General features: G+C 40.3%; 1 protein-coding gene across 2 annotated transcripts in view; it reads left to right on the top strand.

The window, feature by feature from the left end:
• Positions 1-15,586, top strand: part of b3galt1b (UDP-Gal:betaGlcNAc beta 1,3-galactosyltransferase, polypeptide 1b) — a 173,861-nt gene extending 158,275 nt beyond the window's left edge. For both annotated transcript variants that reach the window (XM_063050147.1, XM_063050148.1), the window contains exon 3: positions 11,847-15,586. In XM_063050147.1, coding sequence (XP_062906217.1) covers positions 12,032-13,012 — 981 coding nt within the window. In that variant the 5' untranslated portion in view covers positions 11,847-12,031 and the 3' untranslated portion in view covers positions 13,013-15,586. The remainder of the gene's footprint in view (positions 1-11,846) is intronic.
• Positions 15,587-22,298: the final 6,712 nt, after the last annotated feature.

Consider the following 22,298-nt stretch of genomic DNA (forward strand, 5'->3'; position numbering starts at 1 on the left):
GGCAGCATGGCAGTCAGCACAATGCTATTACAGGTTGGGGCGTTCCAGAGTTCAGAGTTCAATTCCGGCATCGTCTGTAAGGAGTCTCTGTATGTCCTCCCTGTGGAATGCTGAGGTTTTCCCGGGTGCCCTGATTCCACCACACCCCCACTGTCCAAATATGTACAGGGTAGATTAATAGGGCATTTAATACAGGTCCCCAACCTTTTTTGCACCGCGGACCGGTTTAGTATTGACAATATTCTTGCAGACTGGCCGACCGGTGGGGTGGGGGGAGGGGAGTGGGTGTTCAAATAGGGTTAAACTCACCTCAACATGTCTTTTACAGTTAGGGTTGCCAACTTTCTCACTCCCAAATAAGGGACAAAATTAGCAGTTAAATCCCGGGACACTTGCGTTACCCCAGGAAAGACTACCATGACCATGAAGCCTTGCGCGGGCACCTGTGTGCGCATATGTGACCTGTGCATGCGTGTACATGCCGATTTTTTTCCCCACAAATTGGTTTTGGCTTAATCTTCCCAACTATACTGTACATACATTATTCCTACTTCATATAGGCTGTGTATTTATCATATCATTCCTGCTTTTATAATATGTTAGTGTTATTTTCGGTTTTATGTGTTATTTGGTATGATTTGGTAGGTTATTTTTTGGGTCTGGGCACGCTCAAAAATTTTTCCCATAAAATTAATGGTAATTGCTTCTTCGCTTTACGCCATTTCGGCACGAAAGGTTTCATAGGAACGCTCTACCTTAGCTGGGGAAATACGGGACAAGGTGGTCCCGTATGGGGCAAACCAATTTATCCCAATATACAGGATGTCCCGGCAAATACGGGACAGATGGCAACCCTATGTTCAAGTTCAACAGTGCGTGACAGGGAATGAGGAAAGGTGCAGCTGACTCGTATCGTTTCCTCACGGCCCGGTAGCACATGCTTTGCGGCCCGGTGGTTGGAGTCCGCTGATTTAATATGTCCAGTGTTTAGTTTAGGGTTAATCGAGTTGTCAGGGGTTGTGCAGCGTGGCTCAAAGTGCAGGAAGGAACTACTCCGCACTGTATTGCTAACTAAATAAAAATAAAACATGGCAAGGTTGGACTGGGTTCCATTAACACAGTTAATTGAAGCAAAAGAAGAATCCATTTCCTAAAGGTTAATTGGTTGGAGAATAATTGGAAATCAGAACTATGAACATCAAAATCATTTCAATAATCTGATCAATTAAATTTGAAAACTTTATAAGTGTTGATTACTTAGTAACACCTCTCCAGCTTACTTGTGTGTTATAGGGTATTGTTAGAAATCCAGCATATGAGCAGACATGAAAGCAGATAATCAGAAGTTAGGCTGAAAAATTATTTTTTAAAGGTGTTTTTAAAGAAGGAGGGGGTCAGGGTTATGGTGGAGGAGCTTCAGTGCAGAGAAAGATAAATTGGCCAAGTTGGAGGAGCAGGAGATGTGAGATATGGAGGGATTGGAAAACCATGCAGATACATGAATTGTGGCAAAATGATGTCATGTAACGCCTTATTAAAAGATTAAAATATCGCTGTTAAAGGTATCACAGTTCACACTTAAGGAGGTGCAACTTCTGCAGTGGGAGCTTCCCGGCAGTCAAAATATCACCTCTGGATTGAAAATTGACAGTGATCAAAAATAGTTGATGATTAATAGAATGGAAAAAGATACTTTTCTGAATTCACCTTCATGAGGACTCTATTTAGGTAACATGACATTGAACAAAAACTCCATGTGCAGTAGCTGTTTGGAATGACTTAAAATATGTTATGACACTATCGTGAAGGGCAGGGGAATTCTTCTGGTGTCCTGTGAATTGTTTAACCTCAACCAGAGATGCCAGAAACAGAACAGCTTTTCACTTATCGCATTGCTATTTAACAAACTGACTGCTCCTTTGGAGCTATCCGAACATTAATATTTCTTCAAAGACACTGTGTTGATTAGAATCCATTGAGAGATGTCCAGATAGTCTCACAACATCCTATCCATGCAAGTTGTGTGGTGTTGTTTGGTTCTTTGAACTTTGCTATTTTCTGACTAATAGATAAAGCCACTTTTAAAACGTATTTAGATTTTGGAGGCAGGCAGTAGCATCTGATTCATCTGTCATCATACTTCAATGAGAATAAAAACTTGGATAAATTTCAAATAACTGTCCATAGCTATAATGCTGCCTGATATAGAGCCTTCGTCTGAAATATCAACAGTTTATTCGCCTTCCATCGATGCTGCCTGACCTGTTGAGTTTTTCCAGTATTTTGTACGTGTTATTCCAGTTGAATCACATGTATTGTTCAAAGTTCAAGGTACAATTTATTATCCGATTGCACATATGTCACCATTTACAACCCTGAGATTATTTTTCTGCAGACATACTTCACAAATCTCTAGAACAGTAACTGTAAACAGGATCAATGAACAATATATTGTGCAAATGCAAATATAAATATTTAGCAATAAATAATGAGCATGAAATAACAAGATAAAGAGTCCTTAAGTGAGGCCATCGGTTGTGGGAACACCAAAAGTAGAATATGTAGTTACCCTCTTTTGTTCAAGAGCCTGATGGATGAGGGGTAGTAACTGTTCTTGAAGATGAAAGATCAAAGTTGGAGGAAGACATGCGGCAACTTAAATCTTTTCTACTACTCAATGAGGACCATGGCTGATTTTCTAGTTTCATTACACGTTCCTGCTATTATACACCCAATATGTCTCAATTTCAAGATTGTCCAAGTAGCTATCAATTCCAGCAACAAAATTACTCGCCATCTGCCTCGATTGCTCGACATGTAAATAAACTTCAAGTTGGAGCTTATTGGGCAAAAACTGCTGCAGGACTTCGTAAGATTTAAAATCCAGCTGGAGCTTTAATGTCAAGGACAAAGAATATCTCCAGAATGAAATTAGGGAATAGAATTCCAAAGAGGTTGAGTTTGAAATCCAGTGAATTATAATTCTAATGCAATGTCAGAAGTGTATTTAAAAATAGATTGGGGATCTAATTTCATCCTTGACCAGTTAGAAACTTCATTTGCACTTTGACCTTAAAAGTTATTCAAATTAATTGTAAAAACAAGGTGGAGACAGTATCTTCTGAACAGCAAAAGTACTTTTATTTGACTTTGTTTATTTTATTTAAAGATACAGCGCAGAACAGGCCCGTCTGGCACATTGAGTCATGCTGCTCGACAACCCAACAATTTAATCTAGCCTAATCACAGGACAACTTGCTTTGACCAGTGAAACTACTAACTGGTGCATCCTTGGACTGTGGAAGGACACCAGAGCACCTGGGAGAAGCACGTGTGCACACGGGAAGAACGTATAGACTTCCTTGCAGAGGATGCCGGAATTGAACTCTGAACTCTGACACCCCATGCTGTAATAGTGTTGTGCTAACCATTACCAACAATTTTAAAATGTACAGAAGAGACAGGAAAGTGCACAACACAACCTAATGCCCACAAGTATAATTAAGACCATAAGGTATAGCAGCAGAGTTGGACCATTTGGCCCATTAAGTCTGCTCTGCCATTTCATCATGTCTGATCCAATTTACCTCTCAGCCCCAATCTCCTTCCAGTATCCCTTTGTGTGCTGACCGATCAGGGATCTATCAACCTCTGAAATGGTGAAGCAGGCTCAATGGACCAAATGGGCTAATTCTGCTCCTATATCTAATGGTCTTATGGTCTTCTCCCTGTAACCCTTCATATATGTAAAGACTTGGCCTCAATTGCTGCCTATAGCACACGTTCCCCACTCTCTGGCTAAAGAAATTCCTCCTCATCTCTGTTCTAAAAGCACACTCCTCTGTTCTGAGGCTGTATTCTCTGGTCCTAGACTCTCCCACCACAGGAAACGTCCAGTCCACATCCACTCTGTCGAGGCTTTTCACCATTCAATTGGTTTCAATGAGTTCACCTCATTATTTTTAAGTTCTAGTGAATACAGGCCCAGACCCATCAAACGCTCTTCATATGATAAGCCATTAAATCCTGGAATCATTTTCATGAACGTCCTTTGAGCTCTCTCCAGTTTCAGTACATCCTTTCTAAGATGAGGAGCCCAAAACTGCTCACAGTACTCCAAGTGAGGCCTCACCAGTGCTTTATAAAGTCTCAACATTACATTCTTGATTTTATATTTGAGACTTTTTTTTTACCGTGCTCATGGTCTGTTCTTTATCAAATTACGGTATTGCTTTGCACTGTTGTAACTATATGTTATAATTATGTGGTCTTTGTCAGTTTTAGTCTTGTTCTGTCTTGTGTGATATACTGGAGGAACATTGTATCATTTCTTAATGCGTGCATTTCTAAATGACAATAAATGAGGACTGAGTGTCCTCATAATCTAATAATAGTTCTGTTGAAATGAATGCTAACATTGAATTTGCCTTCCTAACCACAAACTCAGGCTGAAAATTAACCTTTAGGGAATCCGGCACAAGGACTCCCAAGTCCCTTTGTACCCCCGGTTTTTGTATTTTCTCTCCATTTAGAAAATAGTTAAGTTTTTCATTTCTTCTTCCAAAGTGCATGACCATACACTTCCTGATAGTGTATTTCATCTGCCATTCCTTTGCCTATTCTTCTAATCTAAGTCATTCTGTAGCATCTCTACTTCCTCAAAATGGCTTGCCCCGCCATCGATCTTCATATCATCTGCAAACTTTGCAATGGTTATCAATTCCATCACCTGAAACATTGATATATAATGTAAAAAGAATCATTCCCAACACAGACCCCTGTAGAACTCCACTGTCATCAGTAGCTAGCCAGAAAAAGCTTCCTTTATTCCCACTCTTTGCCTTCAACCAATCAGCCACTGCTTTATCCATGCTAGAATCTTTCCTGTAATACCATGGGCTCATAGCTTATTAAGCAGCCTCGTGCATGGCACCTTGTTACAGGCCTTCTGAAAATCCACAATCTCTTGAGTCACCTCTTTTAGAACTCTAGGGTATACACTATCTGGTCCAGCTGACGATCTACCTTCAGACCTTTCAGTTTCCCTAGAACCTTCTCTCTAGTTATGGTAACTTCACACACTTCATGACCCCTGATACCATACTGCTAATGTCTTCCACCATGAAGATTGATACAAAATACTTATTCAGTTCATCTTCCATTTCATTGTCCCCCACTGCTACTTCTCCAATATCATTTTCCAGTGGTCCGATATCCACTGTCTCCTCTCTTTTACACTTTATGTATCTAAAGAAATTTTTGGTATCCTCTTTAATATTATTGGCCAGCTTACTTTTGTATTCCATCTTTACCTTAAGGACATTTTTGGTTGTCTTCCGTTAGTTTTTAAAAGCTTCTAATCCTCTAACTTCCAAATAATTTTTGCACTATTTCCATCATTCATGTAAATAAATAAATGTCGAACATGTCCTTACCTTAGAACTACCCATAGCCCTCTATTTTTCCAAGCTCCGTGTATCTATATATTGTATATAAGCTCCATGTATATATATTGCACTATACTACTGCCACAAAAAAAAACAAAATTCATGACATGTGGGTGATGATAAACCTGTTTCTGATATGCGTCTGTATTGTGGACTGAGATTGGGAAGGGTGCAGGGAGAGGGGAATCATGGTTGGGAAAAGGGGAAGGGAGAGGGAAGGATGCGAGAAGTATCAGAGCAGCAGAGAGACGTTCTGTAATGATCAATAATCTAATTGTTTCAAGTCAAATGGCCTAGACTGGCGTCTCAGGACTGGGTGTGTCTGCATGCACACCACCCACTCACCCTTGGCACTCCCTCTCTGCCACCTGTCCCACCCCCCTCTTGATATATCCAGCAGTCTTTATCAAATCAATATGTAGGTCGTCCAACCAGCGGAGGGGCCATACTGGGCCTGGTATTGGGTAAGCCTGGGCATGTGACTGACCTTTCAGTGTGATCTTTCACAGTTAGGGAATCGTGGTCACAATTCCTTAATATAGAACAGGACAGAATCTTCCCCCATGATGTGTGCTGAGCTTTTAACCTAATAAGATCAATCTAACCCTTCCCTCCAACATTGTCCTCCGTTTTCTTATCATTTATGTTCCTATTTAAGAGTTTCTCAAATGCCCATAATGTTCCTGACCCTACCACCATCCCTGGCAGGGCATTCCACATATTCACCGTTCTGTAAAAAGACTTGCCTCTGACATTCCCCGTGTACTTTCCTCCAATCACCTTAAAATTATGCCCACTTGTATTAGCCATTTCCATCCTAGGAAAGTCTCCGGCTATCCACTCAAACTATGCCTCTTTATCACCTTGTACACCTCTATCAAGTCACCCCTCATCCTCCTCCTCCTCCTCTCCAAGCAGCCCACTCACCTTTCCTCAGAAGCCGTGCTCTCTAATCCAAACAGTCTCCTGGTAGATCTCCTCTGACCGGCTCTAAAGCTTTCTACCTCCTTCCTATAGTGAGTTGCACAGAACCGAACACAATATTCCAAGTGAGGTGTAACTAGGGCTTTATAGAGCTGAAACATTACCTCACAGCCCTTGACCTTAATCTCCGAACTAATGAGGGCCAACACACCATATGCCTTCACTCACAACACGCTGGAGGACCTTGGCAGGTCAGGCAGCATCCGTGGAAATGATCAGTCGATGTTTCGGGCCAGAACCCTTCGTCAGGACTGAAGAGGGAAGGGACAGAGGCCCTATAAAGAAGGTGAGGGAGGGTGGGAAGGAGAAGGCTGGAAGGTTCCAGGTGCAAAACCAGTAAGCGGAAAGATAAAGGGGTGGGGGAGGGGAGGCAGGGACGTGATAGGCAGGAAAGATGAAGAAAGAATAGGGGAAAACACAGTGGGTAGTAGAAGGAGGCCTATCACCTCTCTGCCTCTCTTCCCTCACCCCTTTATCTTTCCCCTCTTATTATTTATATTTATTGTGTCATTTATCTTTTTTTGGCTTCATTGGACGCAGAGTAACAGTTACTCCTTTCATTCTCCTTTACACTAGTGTATGTGAAATAAGACAATAAGACAGGAGTAGAATTAGGCTATTTGACCCAAGTCTGCTCTGCCATTTCATCATGACTGATGATGAATGGCAGAGCATATGAGAGGATATTGGCAAGCCATTTCGCCAATCACCTGTCCAGCTCTTGGCTCCATCCCTCCCCTTCCTGTCTTCTCTTATCGTTTCGGATCTCCCCCTCCCCCTCCCACTTTCAAATCTCTTACTAGCTCTTCTTTCAGTTAGTCCTGACGAAGGGTCTCGGCCCGAAACGTCAACTGTACCTCTTCCTGGAGATGCTGCCTGGCCTGCTGCGTTCGCCAGCAACTTTTATGGGTGGATTATTATGCTTGCCGATGATACAAAGGTTGATTATGATTATGTAGAAGACAAGCAAATAATAGTGGGATGTAGATTAGTTGCAAATATGGGTATGGGTGGAGAAATGACAGATGGAGTTTAACCCAGCCAAGTGTGAAGTGTTGTACTTTGGATGATCAAATGTAAATGGAAGCTATACCTTTAATGGCTCCCTCAAAGTGGCTACATAGTTGATAAGCTGTTAAAGAATACAAGGTACAGCATAAATTTAATATCAAAGTATGTACAGTATGCCACCATATACTACCCTGAGATTCATTTCCTAGTGGGCATTCACAGCTGAACAAAGAAATCCAATGGAATCAATAGTTTTCTCGACCAATAATGGCAAGGCATATGGCTCACCACCCAGGTCATGCTCTCTTCTTGCTGCTACCATCAGGAAGAAGGTACAGGAGCCTCAAGACCCACACCAGCAGGTTCAGGAGCAGTCACTACCCCTCAACCATCAAGTTCTTGAACCAGAGGGGATAACTTCACTTGCCCCATCACTGAACTGTTCCCACAACCTATGGACTCACTACCAAGGACTTTTCATCTCTTGTTCTTGACATTTATTGCTTATTTATTCTCTGAATTTGACAGTCTGTTGTCTTTTGCACATTGGTCATTTGTCCATCCTGTTGGGCTTGGTCTTTCTTTGATTCTATTGTATTTCTTGTATTTACATTGGTTCCTCACAAGAAAATGAATTGCACTGTTGTATATGGTGACATATATGGACCTGGATAATATATTTATTTTTGGAATTTGAGGAGTTAAGTTTCAGAGCCAGGAAGTTATGTTACAGCTTTGTAAAACCCCAGTTAGGCCACATCTGGAGTATTGCTTCAGTTCTGGTCACCCATTAAAGGAAGAATATTAAGGCGTTGGAGAGGGTACAGAAAAGGATTTCCAGGATGCTGCGTGGATTAGAGAACTATAAAGGAGAGGCTGGAAGAGCTTGGGTTGTTCCTGTGGATTGGTGGAAGCTAAGGTGTGATATAAATGCCTACAAGGTTATGAGAGACATAGAAAGAATAGATAGCTGATATCTTTCCCAGGGTTGAAATATCTAATACCAGAGAACATGCATTTAAGGTAAGGTTTAAATTACATATATGAAGCAAGTACTTTTTACACCAAGAGGGGTGGGTTCCTAGAAAGCACTACCCTGGGGTGGTGGTGAAGGCAAATACATTCAGGAGGCCTCTAGATAGGCACGTGAATAGACAGGAAATGGCATTGTGCAGGCAGAAAGGTTTAGTTTGACATTTCATTATTAACTTCCACACAACAAAGGAGCCCTTCCTCTGCTGTATGTTCTAATCTCCTCAAAGATGCCAAACGTAGGGAAAATGAGAATTCATCCAGATAAAATTATCTGAAAATTCCTTCTTCAATTAAACTTCCTGATCACAGGTAGCTGCGTAGCAATGGGGAAAAAACGATTCTGTAAAAAGATCAAATGCGGTTAATACTCAGGCCAATTATATATGTCGAAACAGAAACACTTAAAGTTTAAGGACTTGAGAAGTTAACCATTTCACTTTTTGCTGATGCTGCCTGGTCTGGTGAGTGCATTTTTTGTTTCTGATTTGGATTTCCAGCATCTGCATTTTTGTTTTTGCTTTTCAAGATAATCTCTGCGACAGGATTATATCCTAAAAATGTAGGCAGATTTCTAGATAAGAGATTGTGTGCAGTGGCGGAACCACTCTTCCCTTTCCTTTCTACCTTCCATGTGGTGCTAGGAAGGATTGTCTTTAACATTGATTTTTATAAATCAACTATCATTCTTGGTATTGTTATTGCCTAAAGTGCCATGCTAATGTATTTTAACTGTTATTTGCTCGGCTGGTACCTGGCTGCGTCACAGCCTGGTATGGAAACACCAATACCTTTGAATGGAAAATCCTACAAAAGGTAGTGGATTCAGCCCATTACATCACGGGAAAAGCCCTTCCAACCATTGAGCACAAAACAGCATCCATCATCACAGATCCCCACCATCCAGGCCATACTCTTTTCTCACTGCTGCCATCAGGTCAAAAGTACAAGAGCTCAGAACTTGCACTGCCAGGTTCAAGAACAAATACTACCCCACAACCATCAGGCTCTTCAACGAAAGGAGATAACTACACTCACTTGCCCATTCATTGAGATGTTCCACCACTAATGACCTAACTTTAAGGACTCTTAATCTCTTTATCTCAGGCTTTTGTTATTTATTTCTATTTATTCATATTTGCATTTGCAAAGTTTGTGATCTTCTGCTCTCTGGTTGATCTTTCATTGATCCTGTAATAATTACTGTTCTATAGATTTACAGAGTATGCCCACAGGAAAATGAATCTTGGGGTTGTATATGGTGACATATGTGTACTTTGATAATAAACTTACTTTGAACTTTGAACTTAAGTTTGAGAAAATCTGCAGATACTGGAAATCCAAGCAACACACAGAAAACGCTGGAGGAACTCAGCAGACCATGCAGCATCCATGGAAAAGAGTAAACAGTCGACGTTCCGGGCCAAGACCCTTCACCAGGACTGGAAAAAAGATGAAAAATTTGAGCAAGAAGGTGGCAGGAGAAAAGGACAATGCACAAAGTGGTGGGTAATAGTTGAAACTGGGAGAGGGGGAGACAGTGAAGTACAGGGCTGGGAAGTTGATAGGTGAAAGATTAAGGGCTGGAGAGGGGAAATCTGACAGGAGAGGGTGGCAGACCATGGAAGAAAGAGAAGGGGGAGAAGCACCAGAGAAAGGTGATGAGATGAGTTGAGAGAGGGAAATGGGAATGGTGAAGGGGGGTGCAATTACTGGAGATATTGATGTTCATGCCATCAGGTTGGAAGCGACCCAGATAGAATATAGGGTGTTGCTTCTCCAACCTGAGTGTAGCCTCAGCGCGACAGTAGAATGACACGTTGGAATGGGAATGGGAAGTAGAATTGAAGTGGGTGGCCATTGGGAGATCCCAATTTTTCTGGAGGACAGAGCGCAGGTGCTCGCTGAAGCGGTCTCCCAATCTACGTTGGGTCTCACCGACATACAGGAGGCCACAGCACGAGCACCGGACACAGTATATGACCCCAACAGACTCACAGGTGAAGTGTCGCCTCACCTGGAAGGATCTTTTAGGGCCCTGAATGGTGGTGAGGGAGGAGGTGTAGGGGCAGATATGGCACTTATTCTGCCTGCAAGGTGAAGTGCCAGGGTGCCAGGAGGGAGATCAGTGGGAGGGATGAATGGACTAGGGAGACGCATAGGGAGCGATCCCTGTCAAAAGCAGAAAGTTGGGGGGGGAGTATGCTTTCGGATGGGATCCCATTGGACATGGCAGAATTTATGGAGAATTATGTGCTGGACGTGGAGGCTGGTGGGGTGGTAGGTGAGGAAGAGGAACCCTAACCCTGGTGGGTGGCAGGAGGATGGGGTGAGGACAGATCTGTGCACAATATAAGAGATGCAGGTGAGGGCACCTTTGGTGGTGGAGAAAGGAAAGTCCCTTTCTTTGAAGAAGGAGGGCATCTCATTAGTTCTGAATGAAAAGCCTCATCCTGAGAGCAGATGTGGCGGAGACGAAGGAATTGAAAGAAGGGGATAGCATTTTCTCAAGTGACAGGGTGGGAAGATGTATAGACTAGGTAGCTGTGAGAACCAGGTAAATTTGAGGGCAGGATGGAAGTTGGAGGCAAAGTTGATGTAGTCAACGAGCTTAGCGTGGGTGCAGGAAGCAGCCCCAAAGCAGACGTCAGTACAGCGTAGGTAAAGTTGGGAAGTGATACCGGTGTGACTTGCAATATAGACTGTTCCACGTAGCCAACAAAAAGACAGGCATAGCTGGGACCCATGCGAGTGCTCAGGCTGCAACCTGATGACCTGAACATCGATTTCTCAAACTTCTGGTAATTGCCTCCCCCTTTCAACATTCCCAATCCCATTTCCCGCTCTCACCTCATCTCCTTACCTGCCCATCACCTCCCTCTGCCATTCCTCCCCTTCCCTTTCTTCCATGATCTTCTACCCTCTCCTGTCAGATTCCCCTTCTCCAGCCCTTTATCTCTTTCCCAGCCCTTCACTTCACCCCTCGCCCCTCCCAGTTTCACCCTTCACCTGCCATCTCATACTGCTTCCTTCCCTCCCCTTGCTCTATCTTCTCATCTTTTTCTCCAGCCCTGAAGAACGGTCTTGGCCTGAAACATTGACAGTTTACTCTTTTCCATAGACGCTGCCTGCCTTGCTGAGTTTCTCCAACATTTTGATTGTGCTGTTTGAATTGAAGGTACTTGAATACAATCCATTAATCATTCTCCTTTGATGGATATGGTTCATTTTCACATCTTATTCAAATGACGTAGCAGCAACCTTTAGAAAAGAGCTTTATATTTTCTAGTCGGATGTATGAGTTTTAATGACATCCAAAGCCATTGTAATGATTGATATATTAATGAGCATTTTATTTTCTTCTTCCTACAGCTTTCTGTGCAACCACACTAATCAGACATGTACCTCGGAACCTGCAATGAATTAGCAAGGATTCCAGTTTGAACAAAATGACTGAGTTGTCTTAAAATTGTATATATAACTTCTCAAGCATCCAAAGGTGACTCCTTAATTTTTGTCACATGTTATATGTGACGTAATGTGAAAGGGATGTTAAAATGGCTTCTAAAGTCTCCTGCTTGTATATTTTAACAGTTGTTTGTTGGGCCAGTGCCCTGTGGTACTTGAGTGCTACTCGCCCCTCATCCTCCTTCGTTGGGCACAGTTCATTTTCACGCATGATAGTCGAGAAAAAGAGTTTCAACTTTACTAACATTCGAACTCGGTCACTGAATCCGCATAACTACAATTATCTTATTAACGAGCCAAACAAATGTGAGCAAATTAACCCTTTCTTAGTCATTCTTGTAAGCACAACGCACAAAGAGTTTGATGCACGGCAGGCGATCAGGGAGACTTGGGGAGACGAGAACAACTTTAAAGGGCTCCAGCTGGTCACCCTGTTTCTGCTGGGGAGAAACACAGACCATGTTTTGAATGAAATGGTTGAGCAGGAGAGCCAGATTTTTCATGACATCATCGTGGAGGACTTCCTGGATTCCTATCACAACTTAACACTGAAAACTGTAATGGGCGTGAAGTGGGTAGCCAACTTCTGTTCAAAAGCCAAGTACGTAATGAAGACTGACAGCGATATATTTGTTAACATGGACAATTTGATCTATAAACTGCTCAAGCCGAACACAAAGCCCCGGAGGAGATATTTTACTGGATATGTCATCAATGGAGGGCCTATACGGGATGTTCGCAGCAAATGGTACATGTCCAGAGACTTGTACCCAGACAACAATTACCCACCATTCTGTTCAGGAACAGGGTACGTATTTTCCACAGATGTGGCTGAAGCTATTTACAAGACGTCTCTTCACACTAGGATGCTGCACCTCGAGGATGTCTATGTCGGGCTGTGTCTACGGAAACTTGGTATACATCCCTTTCAGAATAGTGGTTTCAATCACTGGAAGGTCTCATACAGTCTGTGCAGGTATCGTAGAGTAATCACTGTACACCAGATATCTCCCGAAGAAATGCAGAGGATCTGGAATGAGATGTCAAGCAAAAAACACCTGCGTTGCTAATTGTAATAGATCAGAGGTTTACAAGTGCTTCTAATTAACACTCAGATTTCTGTGTCAATTCATCCTGGAAAACGGTGAAAAAGTTCTTGCAACAGGAAAGTAGCTGAACTGTTCATTAGGGCGTTCACCGACGCAGGTATAAAAACTGAATAGTTTGACCTAACAGATAATGACTGTTAATATTGTCATAATTCGGAAATGATTGACATGTTCCATCAATTATTGTACCGTCTAATTTAAGTAGAAAGAAGTTTAGTTCCTATTTCAAAGCAAGACATATGGGTGGCCAGGGATTAACAGTGATATTGCTCAATGTGGTATCTTTTTATGATACTGTTACTGCTTATAATTATTACTTGCTTGAGGAATGTGCAGTTGCCAAGATTTTCAACTTAAATTTCACTCTTGGTAATTAAGTATTTCGTAAAAATTGCATCCTGGTGCAAAAAAAATTTAAAGATCATAGATCTAGGGTAGAGTTTGGATTTGAAAATCAAAACTCATACAGTGTGATGTGCTTGGCTTTCATACTTGTTTAATTTCAAATGGATATTACTGCTTTTCTTTAAAAAATGTGTCTAATTACCTTGAATGCATTATCAATTGTGCAAATAGCTGAAGGTATGCTAAAATATTGCATATTATCATTTGGCGCAGTTAAATATAGAAGTTGCATTTTAATGCACTCAATGTAAATTGAAATGACATATTTAGTTATGGTGTGAAAATAAGTTTTTAAACTGTGCATTGATCAACAGGTGATTTTTAATGGTGACATTATATGTATGCATATGTGAAAGCATATAATCATGTATAATATTAAAACTATGTTGTCAGTTTGTTTACAGAACAGACTTAATAGCGATCATGTTATTTGGACACTTATCAAACTGAAAGTAGTTGGTATTCAAAATTAAGATTGATCATATCGATCCTCATTGAAATACAACTTGCCATAGAGAGATGGATTGAGTATTTTGCAATTTTGTTATAGCTAGTGTTTCCTATATAACTGGAAAAGCATAAAAGAACTGCAGATGGTGGAAATCCGACATTAAAGACTGGAAATCTTAGAAATACCGAACGGGTCAGGCAGCATCTGCAGAGAGACAAATAGATAATGTTTCAGATGAGTGAATTTCAAGAATTTGCTTTGGATAGCACAGGGGTTCCCAACCTGAGGTCCATGGACCTTTGCTTCATGGTATTGGTCCATGGCATTAAAAAAGGTTAGAAACCCCTGAGATAGCAGTATTCCTATGTAATGCTGTGTGTTGGATGAAAATAGAGCACAGACTTTGATGTGTCAATAACTATTTCAGTAAATTGTTCAGAAAGTCAGTTTTCTGTATATACAGTAAAATGTGATTCAATTGTAATTTTTACTTTTTGCATTTGAGTGTATATTTTAGCCATGTAAAGTAAACTATATTCAATTACAGAAAGTGGAGTTGAATAATCACAAGTAAGCAAAATCTGTTTGCTGTAAAACAGTGTGGTATCTATGGAACACCGTAAATGTATTATTCACAAATGTAAAATAAAACTTGTTAGTTTTAATTGTTTAAAAAAACATAATGAAAATGTCAACTAAATGCTATATTTTGTGTTTGTCTTTTCAAACTGATGATTTGGTGTGCTTTGTTCCTCAAATTTAGATTCATCTAAATACAGGTTTTGTGGCAAATTACAAGCACAGTTAATTAATGCAAATAATTCTTTCCTGTTAAACTTTTAAAAATACCCTATTAATAGATTTATTAATAATTAAAATTGATGTTTTCAGCGTATATTTTGGTATTATTAATAGTTTCCCAGTCAGAATATTAACTTGTTCCTTTCAGTGAAAGGATCCACCATCAAAATGTTTATCACATAATTCCCTTTCTTTCCACTGAGAATATATTTATACATTTTACCTGCAAGGATTTTTTTTCTTGCCAAGGGATCTTAATGCTAACTGATAATAAATTATTTACATTATTTGCAAAATATCCTCTATCAGTCAGCTTAGCTGATTATCCATACATTTAACTTTATACTTTACCTAATAAAAGAAATTCTAATTTCAAGGTAAATTCTATTAAGAGGTACTCTTTGTATTAGCAACTGACTTAATTACAGTAATTAAAATGTAATTTGCCTTGATTATGCAGGGTCACAACCTATCTAATCATAGTTGGAGGTATATGATACAACATGAAAAATATGCAGACAATTAAAACCTACATACATTCATTAATATATTCTAATACAAGTTATGTATAGAAGACAAATCAGGCAATAGGAGAAAAAATGTGAAAAGTTAATTAAGTTATAGTAGTTTTATGAGAGTGATATTTTAATTATTGTGGAATGTTTATTAGTTATGGTACATTTGGATCACTTTCTATTGCTGAAATATGTTAAATATGTGCCAAAATAACTATGCTAACCTATATAAAATGAAAATTATTCATAAATTTCAAATACCAACTTTTGTCATTGAAAGTTGTCATTTTAATTGTGATTTTTAAAGACTTTAGCTTTTATAATAAGTTGTCCGATTGATTTGCAATCCAAAAATAAAAAAAAATCGAATTTGTAAACAATATTAATCATTTCTATGTTTTCCCCATTGGCTTGAACAAGCTAAAATTACCTTTGTTTATCAGGATCCAGAAACTGTAACAATTGTGGGAACTCTTCTGCATTTAATGTCACCCTTAACCCATGACCTCTAGTTGTCGTCTCACTCAACCTCAGTGGGGGGAAAATAGCTCGGAAAAATATTCTGCTGTGGTGATAGGAAGTAGTTGTTGAGTAAATTTCATACAAAAGAGATACTGGAATGCCATTTATGCCTAAAGTCATGAGGGTTAGATGTAACACATACTGGATCGCTCAGAGAAGTGAAGTGCAATTTGCAGAGGTGTTCTTCATAACTGTCTAAATATCTGTGTTGAGAAGGGTGGTCCCAGAGGATTTCAGCATTGTGAATGTAAGGATAAATCCTCAAGCAGTGCTTAATCTTTATAGTGGGGAAATTGTAAGAATAAAGGAAAAATATATGTAAAGTCACTTAGACAAAGTACAAATTAATTAATGGAATACAGCATTTTTTTTTAAAGTCAAATTACATTATACTAACCTGACTGAATGATATGTTTATCTGTAATCAAATCTTGATATGAAGATATGCTGATGCTTCTTACGAGGTTTGAAATTAGATGGGCAAGTAGGGGGTAGGATCTTGAGCAATAGACTGTGGTGGGGGAAATACTGTAGCCAAAGAGAACAAGTTTAGTAGTCAGGATAGCCAGGGACACGGTAAAGGGAGAGGAAATACCATTGATTTAAATTGCATTTATTTCAATGCATGAGGGTTACCAGGAAAAGTGGATAAACACATGGTGTGGATTGGCTCTGGAGACTGGGATATTAGACTAGGGTTAAATTGGATTGATGGGGATTGCTGTGCAGTGTGTATCAAAGGACCACAGGGGCCTATTCTGTGCTGTATCTTTAAATTAAACTGTGATATATATCAGAAGGACTCAGATACATTGTTGAATAAAAGAAACCTTAGTGATAGAAAATAGCACAATAATATTTTTCTCAGACTGGAGAAAGTTAGTGCTGTTCCATGGGGGTTATTTTTGTAAATCAGAATCAGGTTTAATATCACCAGCAAATATCATTGTTATGTGGCACCAGTGCATTGCAATAGGTAATAATAAAAAACTGAATTATGGTAAGTGTGTGTGTGTGTGTGTGTATTTGTGTATGTATATATAGACACAGAGCTGAAAAAAGTATTCACTCACCTGGGAAATGTTTATGTTTTATTGTTTTACATTGAACCACGGTGAATTTAATTTGGCTTTTATGACACTGCTTAACAGAAAAGATTCTTCCATGTCAAAGTGAAGACAAATTTCAACACATTGGTCTAAGTTTATTACAATTATTAAACACAGAATAATTGATTGCATAATTGGTCACCCCCTTCAAGTCAGTATTTAGTAGATGCACATTTGGCAGCAATTCCAGCCTTGAATTTATGTGGATAGTTCTCTATCAGCTTTGCATATCTGGACACTACAATTTTTCCCCATTCTTCTTTATAAAACTGCTCATGTTCTGACAGATTACATGGGGATTGTGAGTGAACAGCCCTTTTCAAATCCAGCCACAAATTCTCAATTGGATTGAGGTCTGAACTTTGACTTGGCCACTCCTGGACATTAACTTTATTGTTTTTAAGCCATTCCTGTGTAGCTTTGGTTTTATGCTTAATGTCATTGTCTTGCTGGAAAACATATCTTCTGCCAAGTTGCAGTTCTCTTGCAGACTACATCAGGTTTCCCTCCAGGATTTCCCTGTATTTTGCTGCATTTATTTTACCCTCTACCTTCACAAGCCTTCCTGGGCCTGCTGCAGTGAAGCACCCCCACAGCATGATGCAGCCACCACTGTGCTTCGCGGTAGGGTTGGTGTGTTTTTGATGTGCAGAGATTGGCTTATGCCAAACATAGTGGTTAGCTTCAAACAAGAGAAAATCTACAGATGCTGGAAATCTGAGCAACACACACAAAATGCTGGAAGAACTCAGCAGGCCAGGCAGCGCAGAAGTTTTGGGCCTAAACCCTTTAGCAGGACTGGAGAAAAAAGGCTGAGGAGTAGATTTGAAAGGTGGGGGGCAGGGAGAGAGAAGTGCCAGGCGATAGGTGAAACTTGGAGGGGCGGGGGGGTGGATGAAGCAAAGAGCTAGGAAGATGATTGGTGAAAGAGACAGAAGACCATGGAAGAAAGAAAAAAGTGGGTGAGGGGAGCACCAGAGGGAGGTTTAGTTTGATGGCCAAAAAGCTCAATTTTGGTTTCTTCGGACCATAGAACGTCTTCCAGCTGACTTCAGAGTCTCCCACATGCCTTCTAGCAAGCTCTAGCTGAGATTTCATTTTTCAACAGTGGCTTTCTCTTTGCCACATTCCCATAAAGCTATTACTGGTGAAGCATCTGGGCAACAGTTGTGTTTGCAGTCTCTCCCATTTCAGCTTCTGAAGCTTGTAACTCCTCCAGAGTTATCATAGCTCTCTTGGTGACCTCACTTACTCATCCCCTTCATGCACAGTCACTCAGTTTTTGAGGATGGGCTGCTCTAGGCAGATTTACAGCTGTGCCATATTCTTTCCATTTCCTGATGATTGATTTAACTGTACTCCAAAGGATATTCAGTGACTTTGAAATTTTCTTGTATCCGTCTCCTCACTTGTGCTTTTCAATAATCATTTTGTGGAGTTGCTTGGAGTGTTGTTTTGCCTTCATGGCATAGTTTTTTACCAGGATACTGACTCACCAGCAGTTGGACCTTCCAGATACAGGTGTATTTTTACTACAATCAATTGAAACACCTTGACTGCACATGGTGATCTCCATTTAACTAATTATGTGACTTTAAAACCAATTGACTGCATCAGTGATGATTTGGTATGTCAGATTAAAGGAGGTGAGTACTTATGTAATCAATTACTTTGTGTTTTATATTTGTAATTAATTTAGATCACTTGGTAGAGATCTGTTTTCACTTTGACACAAAAGAGTCTTTTTTCTGTTGATCAGTGTCAAAAAAGCCAGATTAAATCCACTGTGATTCAATGTATTAAAACAATAAAACATGAAATTTTCCAAGGGGACATGAATACTTTGTATAGATGATATTTGTATAGACACTATGTGTGAGTGCGTGTGTATTACATAAGTATAAGTAAATAGTAAAAAAAAAAGTGAGGTAGTGTTCATGTGTTCAATGTCCAATCGGAGGGGAAGAAGTTATTTCTGAATCATTAAGTGTGTGCCTTCTGGCTTCTGTACCTTCTGCCTGATAGTAGCAATGAGAACAAGACATGTCCTGGGTGATGGGGGTCATCGCTTCTTGAAGATATCCTGGATGCTACGGCGGCCAGTGCCCATGATGAAGCTGAGTGAGTTCACAACTTTCTGCAGCTTATTTCAATCCCGTGCAGTGGCCCCCCCCTCCTCCCATACCAGATGGTGATGCAGTCAGTTAGAATGCTCTCCACAGTTCACCTGTAGAAATTTGTGAGTGTCTTCGGTGACACACCTAATCTCCTCCAACTCCTAATGATGCAGCGCCATATATTAATGACTTGGTTTGGGCTGTATAGGGAGTAATTTCAAAACTTGTAGGTGGGACTCAGTATACAATTTCAGTGAACAGTGAGGAGGGATGGAATTAAAGGAGTCGCAGGCTGTTAGAGTGTGCAGGTATGTGGAAGGTGAAGGTTTACTGCAGAAATGTGTGATGCATTTTAATAGGAAGAACGAAGAGATGCAATATAAATAGAAAATTATAAAGCAAGTGCAGAGACCACCTGGGAGTACATTTGCATGTCTTTAAAGGTGACAGTTCAGCTTTTTTTTTGATAAATAGAAAGCTCTGGTTCTCAGATATTCAAAACATGCTTTTTTCCAATTCTGTGCAGTTGAGTTTTTTTTCTCTCTCACAATAAACTACAATTACTTTTTCTGGGTCATTGCACATCATTCTGGCAAACTAAGCAGGCATTTTTGCATTTAGGGCACATTGGATGATATTATTCCCTCGGCGGCATTTCTTCAAGTCATAGAGAAGTACAGCACAGAAACAGGCCCTTTGGCCCATCTAGTCCATGCCATAACTATTTAATCTGCCTACTCTCATGGACCTGCACCAGGGACAGAGCCCTCCATACCCCTGCTATCGATGAATTTCTCTTAAACATTGAAATCGAGCTTGCACAGACCACTTGTACTGCCAGCTCATTCGACACTCTCGCTACCCTCTGAGTGAAGAAGTTTCCCATCATGTCCCCCTTAAACTTCTCACCTTTCACTCTTAAGCCATGACCTCTGGTTGTAGCCCCACCCAACCTCAGTGGAAAAAGCTTGCTTGCCTTTAGCTTATCTTTACCCCTCATAATTTTGTATACCTCTATCAAATCTCTCAATCATCTATGTTCTAAAGAATACAGTCCTAACCTATTCAATCTTTCCTTGTACCTCGGTTTAAGACCTGGCAACATCCTTGTAAATTTTCTCTACTCTTTCAACTTTGTTTACACCTTTCTTGTAGGTGACCAAAACTGCACACAATTCTCCAAATTAGGCCTCACCAATGTCTTATACAACTTCAACATAACATCCCAATTCTCTTGTACTCAATATGTTGATTTACAAAGGCCAATCTACCTGTGACACCACTTTGACCAAATAAAATACCTATGTTCCCAGATCCCTTTAACCTACCACACTCCTCAGTGTCCTACCATTCACTGTGTAAGACCTACCCTGGCTGGTCCTACTAAAGTGGACCATTCTGGGATTTTGGCACATTTTGGGATGTTGTGGTCATGCTGTGTAGCACTGCATTGAGATTCTTGCCACAAATCAATAATTTAATCTTCGGTTCTCAGGTTATTTTCCAAACTCTTACTCACCACTATTCCAGAAGATCAGAGGATACAGCATCAGAGTAAAGAGACATCCATTTAAAACAGAGGTGAGGAGGAATTTCTTTAGCCAGTGAGTGGTGAATCTGTGGAATTTGTTGCCACAGGGTGAGGCCAAGTCATTGGGTGTATTGAAGGCAGAGGTTGATAGATTCTTAACTGGTCCAGGCAAGAAGGGATACGAGGAGAAGGCAGGAGTTTGGGGCTGAGAGGCAAATGGATCAGGCATGATGAAATGGTGGGGCAAAATCAATGGGCCAAATGGCCTAATTCTGCTCCTATGCCTTATGGTCATATGGTCTAACTTAATCCTCAGTCTTTGGGTTGCTTTCTAAACTCTCCTCTCACCCACCACTACACTGGCAGCATCTCCTCCACTAACTACCCACCACTTCCTGATTTGCCAGACAATGATATTTTTCTCTTCCCCCAGTTATCATTATCTAAAATACTGGCAGTATCCAAATTCTGTTTCCTCTTTGTTTACCATGTGTATGTTCTCTCCCTATTCAGCCCCACGCTAGCCATCACATTGTTGTGCAAAAGATTTCAATCATTGTACAAACTAATGTAAAGAGCCTTCAAAACATCTGTCACTTAATAAAACTTGGAATTTAAGCATCAATCTCTGAGGATTTATGGGCAAATGTAAACATTAAAAATTACATTATTTTTTAATGTTTGCATTTTAATGCCTGGCTGAGTGATGACACAACAACAACCTCTTTACTCAATGTCAGCAAGACCGAGGAGCTGATTATTGACTTTGAGTGGAGGGGGGAGGAAACCAGAGGTGGAGAGGGTCAGCAAATTTAAATTCCTTGATATTACTATTACAGAGGACCTGTTCTGGGCCCAGCACGTAAATGATGAAGAAGGCACAGTAGTGCTCTTCGTCCTTCAGCATGACATCTAAAACTCTGACTAACTTCTATAGATGCATGGTGGAAAGTATATTGACTGGCTGCATCACAGCCTGGTATGGAAACACCAATGCTCTTGAATGAAGAATCCTACAAGAAGTAGTGAATACAGCCCAATCCATCATAGTTAAATCCCTCCCCTCTGCTGAGCACATATTCATGAAATGTTGACTTGGGAAAGCAGCATCCATCATCAGAGACCCCCACCACCCAGGTCATGCTGTCTTCTCACTGCTGCCATCAGGTAGAAGGTGCAGGTGCCTCAGTACCCACACCACCAGGTACGAATACAGTTACTACCCCTCAACCATCTTGAATCAAGGGGATAACTTCACCCCATTTCTCTTGCTCCATCATTGAAATGTTTCCACAACCTATGGAGTCGCTTTCAAGGACACTTCATCTCATGTTCTTGATATTTATTGCTTATTTATTTTTTTCCTTTTTGTATTTGCATAGTTTGTTGTTTTTTTTTTACGTTGGTTGTAAGCCCAAGTTCTTCTGGTGTTTCATTGATTTTGTTAAAATATTATTCTATGGATTTATTGAGTATGCCCATAAGCAAATGAATCTCAGGGTTGTATATTGCGACAAATATGTACTTTGATAATAAATTTACTTTGAACTTTAATGTGAGTTGCAGGGGGTAAAAACAGTGATAAAGATTTCAGTAAGTCAGTGTTAAATCAGTATTAAGAGTTATGACAGAAAAAGGTGATCTCAACTATGGATGAAACTGTGGGTTTTTCAGATCCTATCCAGCTTAGTAAGAAATAAATCTCATATGGAGGTAGCCGTTTATCTACAGATGTGAGGAAGCAGTGGCAGAATATAAATCATTGAGTTTTGTAGAAGGTGTATCATGCTAGATCC

The sequence above is a fragment of the Mobula hypostoma genome, chromosome 6, assembly GCF_963921235.1.
Source record: "Mobula hypostoma chromosome 6, sMobHyp1.1, whole genome shotgun sequence".
Classification (NCBI taxonomy): domain Eukaryota; kingdom Metazoa; phylum Chordata; class Chondrichthyes; order Myliobatiformes; family Myliobatidae; genus Mobula; species Mobula hypostoma.